Genomic DNA, 4,068 nt, shown 5'->3' with positions numbered 1-4,068 from the left:
GAGCAAGCACTTGGGTGGAAAATCTCCTCTGTTTCTGTTTCCCTCAAACCAAGGAATAGCTTTAAAAAGGAGGAATATGCAAGCACAAAAGCAGTTTCTTTCCTCCTAGAGCTAGATAACACATTCCACTCCTCCAAGCCTCCAGCCTTTTCACTAAGCACAAAGAGGGGGGAAAGGCAGTGGAAAAGAGCGGTGTGGGACTTTCCAGCAGATTACTGGGAAGGTTTTCATGATTGTTCCCCCAAAGTAGCTGGACAGTTGAAAAAAAGAAGATGCAGCTTCAACTGGAGAGTTATTTTTGATCTGAAAAAAGAGGTGCAACAGGAGTCCCAAGTGAGATACCTTCACAAGCCTTCCCACCCTCATTTGTTCTTGGGACTCAGGGGTATTGCTAGTGTGCAACAATATCTTCATCTTCTGCTGAAGATCCTTTCAGATGGTTGAGGACAAAGAATGTACTGGCATGGCAATGGCAATGGCAATGTGTATCCTTCAATAACCTAGCGGGAAAACAAGAGTGCAAAGCCAAGGCAGCAAGGAAGTTAATTGTGAGAACTTTCTTCCATATCAGAAATTTGGTGGAGGGCCCAAACATATTTCTAGATATCTACACCTGGAAGGATGTTAAAGACTCAATTAACAAAGTACCCTCTACCCAACTGGGACTCACTCACTCACTAGTTTTGGTCAGTGGCTTTTGTGCTGGCAGACAATTGGTTGATTTAACATCTCCAAATGGGCACCTTTTAGAGCAAAGTTAACCCACAACAGGAATTGGAATGCAATTCATAAATCATGCACTGTTTTATATGCCTGTGAGAATTTGGCAATACATGCAAGACAATGAGAAGTGGACACATGAAAGTAGCAACAGTTACAAAATTAGCAAAATTTTCACAGTGTTCTTACAGCCTTTACTTTAAAAACACAAGTGTATCACTTACCATCACTATTGCCCATACATTGTAAAATTGTCTCTCAGCCATGCAGATCGCTTTGAAAAGATATAGAAGCAAATGACATTTCTTGGCATAGGTAGACAGTGAGTGCAACTTGAATTTAAATTTTGAATCCTACCAACACTTGCAGATATCACTAGTACAATTTCCCTCTTCCTAGCTTTTTTTGATTAACATCATTCTATGTCTCTATATTTGGCGACTGCCAAGTGCCCAAAGAGCTAGCCAAATATGCAAAGCTAAATCTTGTCAGATGTCCAAATTCTTGAACAAACAGAAGCTAGAGGAAGTTGTTTCCCCCATTTCTGGCATATTCTGCATTTCTCGTTCTCATTTTGAGAACGTTAGGGTTTAAATCAGTTGCACAGTTACAGTTTTGCTTTCCAGAAATGTTACACTGCCTGGAGAATTTGGAGTTGCCACTGACAGAGAGCTTCTCATCCCAAATAAGAAAAAGCCCACAATGCCATTATATCCCAGTCTGCAGTTTCAGTTTGACACCACAACACCATCATTACAGCCAACATTTACCTATAAAACAAACTCACTTCACTGCCACGTACAGTGGGAGAAAGCAATCTGCCAGACACGATGCCTTTGTATAAGAGAGAATCCAGCCTCCTTAATTCATTTCATAAATTAATAACTTGTTAATCATAATCACCAAGATTTAGCTATCAAACAGAATTCAAGTTTAGAAAATGAAGAATAAATTAGTTACAGCCTTGTAAACAATTGCTCTTTTGTGTTATATTTTTTAAAAAGTTCATCTGTATAATAAATCAGACATTACAAGGCACACATTACACATAAGAATTCAAAATGATTAAAAAAAATAAACCCAGCAAATGCCCTAATCTTTTCTTTGCTGGCAGAATTGTGCTATGAGATACTGGGGGAAAAAACATAAATATAAATTTGTTTATATTACAGTAATTTAAAAAGTCTTCAATGGCTGCACTCTGTCTTTTAAAGTATTTGTGCTATTTTATAGTGCTGTGTGATCTGAGACAAGTCTTCTTAGATACTCTCTACAAAGCTGCCTGGGAACAGGCCAGTTTTTCCATTCCGTTGCAGTGTGCCTTTGAACCAGCCATCTTCGCGCTTTTTGTGAACAAAAACAACATCTCCTTCTTTAAGCTCCAGCTCAGCCTCGCTCTGAGGAGGATAAGATACCACAACCCTGTATCTGTCGAAGGAACACACATTTGTGTTGAGGTTATTACAGAGATTATAAAGTTTGCAAAAACATTTTCCAGATACAACATACAGTAGAAAGCTGCTACAACCCTTCCATTAAAAACATAAAATGCATTGCCAAAGAAAAGTTAAAAAAGTAATATCAAGTAAAATCTACCCAGGACACTTATTTGTGGTCCTTCACTAAACCTGCAGTAAAGTTATCAGCATTAGCCAGTTTTGAGAGTAATTTTTTTTTAAATTTAGAAAATGAATGTACCACTTCTAATATAACTGCATCTTTTTGCTTAACATAAAAAATAAGCAAGAGTAATGTTTTACATTCGGAACTTAACTGTATTTCATTTCTGTTGAAGGAGTAGCATACTTGGTAAAACAGTGCCGGAGCAGTTGGAGTTAATCACAACCAGCACAATGTGGTGAGGTACAGCATTGCCTCTAAATATTGCCTTACATGTATCAAGGAATATCAGGCAACAGGAGGTAAATGTAGTAGAAGAAACATAGCATTATGCACATAACAGATCATGGGGAAAGCAGCTTTCCCTGCATCTTTAGGAAGCTGTCAGAACAGCTACGTTATGAGAACAGCATTATGCACATAACTCCTTTTTGATTGCCAATGCACAGATCATGGGAAAAGCAGCTTTCCCTGCATCTCTAAGAAGCTGTCAGAACAGCTACGTTATGAGATTCTCTTCTCTCCCCCAGCTCATCTTGCTAGGATGACACGGAGATATTTCCTTTGCCTTCTAACTCTCTGAGGGCCTACCCATATGCAGCACTGCTTTCTGACCTTCCCTGGGTCCTATCAAGCTAGATGTATGCTGAAGGTTCTCTGTTCAGACATCCCAGGGAATTTGGAAACTTAATTCTGAGGAACATGGGGGGCAAACTCAGATTGAGACCGTGCCCTGCAAGAAGAGAAGACATAAGCTATTAAGCCCATGCCACTTTCCTGACCTGAAAAAGCCCCCACGAAGCTGCCATTTGCTCTGTTGGGGAAGCTGTTTGGGGGTCTGCCCAGGTCTGTCAAACTAGACACAGAGGCCTGATTTGGATCAGCACCACAGAATGCAGGGAGAGGGGGCTTAAGCCTTCCCTCACACCACGTTTACCTCAGAACACATTTTCTTGAAATGGCTTCAAGGAACTGCTTCTTATCCTGTTGGGGAAACTTACATGTAGACCATTTGTACATATAGGTTTCCCTGCACACTATGGTGCAGATCCAAATCAGCCCTCCATGTTTAGTTTGACAGACCTGGCAGATCCCAAAACAGTGTAATGTGTGGTTAGGCCCTGAAATCCATGGTATATATTTCCACAACCAGGTATCAAAAAGAAATGGTCCTCATAGGAGCTGTAACACTGATCAAACACTATTAACTACAGCTCCTCTGTATGAACTCAAATATTTAAACTGGAAGAGCAGCACACTGCAGTCATATAGGCTTACAACTACTTAATGCTTACATAATGACTGACCACAAAATAGTTAGTGAAGACCTCCAATTTAAACACTGGAATTTTCCAAAATTGTACGATTAATCAGGGATCTTTTGGGGCTGGAATGCTGCTCCAGCAGCCCAGGAGCCGGCGGAAATGGCGGCGGAGGAAAGCCCCGCCCCCAGCTCCCTGCGCCGAATCATTGGGGCCGGGGGAGGCACCGAGAGCCCCACAGCTGGGTCCCCCAGGCCCACGCCGAAACGCTGGGGCCAGGGGGACGCCCAGAGAGCCCCGCAGCCAAGTCTCCCAGGCCCGCGCAGAAGCGCTGCGGCTCAGGGGAAGCCTGGAGAGCCCCGCCACCAGCTTCCCCGGCCCGCGCCAAAGCGGTAAATAAGGGATCCGCGGGGGTGGGTGCGAGAGACTCCCTACCTCTCTTCCTCCATCTCTCTGCTCTCTTTCC

At 42.4% G+C, this 4,068-nt stretch overlaps 1 protein-coding gene across 1 annotated transcript in view; it reads right to left on the bottom strand.

Moving 5' to 3' along the window:
• Window positions 1-1,818: 1,818 nt before the first annotated feature.
• Window positions 1,819-4,068, bottom strand: part of SH3RF1 (SH3 domain containing ring finger 1) — a 74,915-nt gene continuing 72,665 nt past the window's right edge. The window contains exon 11 of the mRNA XM_015416238.1: window positions 1,819-2,148. Within this exon, the coding sequence (XP_015271724.1) occupies window positions 1,980-2,148 (169 nt within the window). The 3' untranslated portion in view covers window positions 1,819-1,979. The remainder of the gene's footprint in view (window positions 2,149-4,068) is intronic.

Source organism: Gekko japonicus, unplaced genomic scaffold (genome assembly GCF_001447785.1).
Source record: "Gekko japonicus isolate JY-2015 unplaced genomic scaffold, Gekko_japonicus_V1.1 scaffold593, whole genome shotgun sequence".
NCBI lineage: Eukaryota > Metazoa > Chordata > Lepidosauria > Squamata > Gekkonidae > Gekko > Gekko japonicus.
The sequence above is the reverse complement of the archived record's forward strand: the minus strand, read 5'-3'. Positions and strand labels throughout refer to the sequence as shown.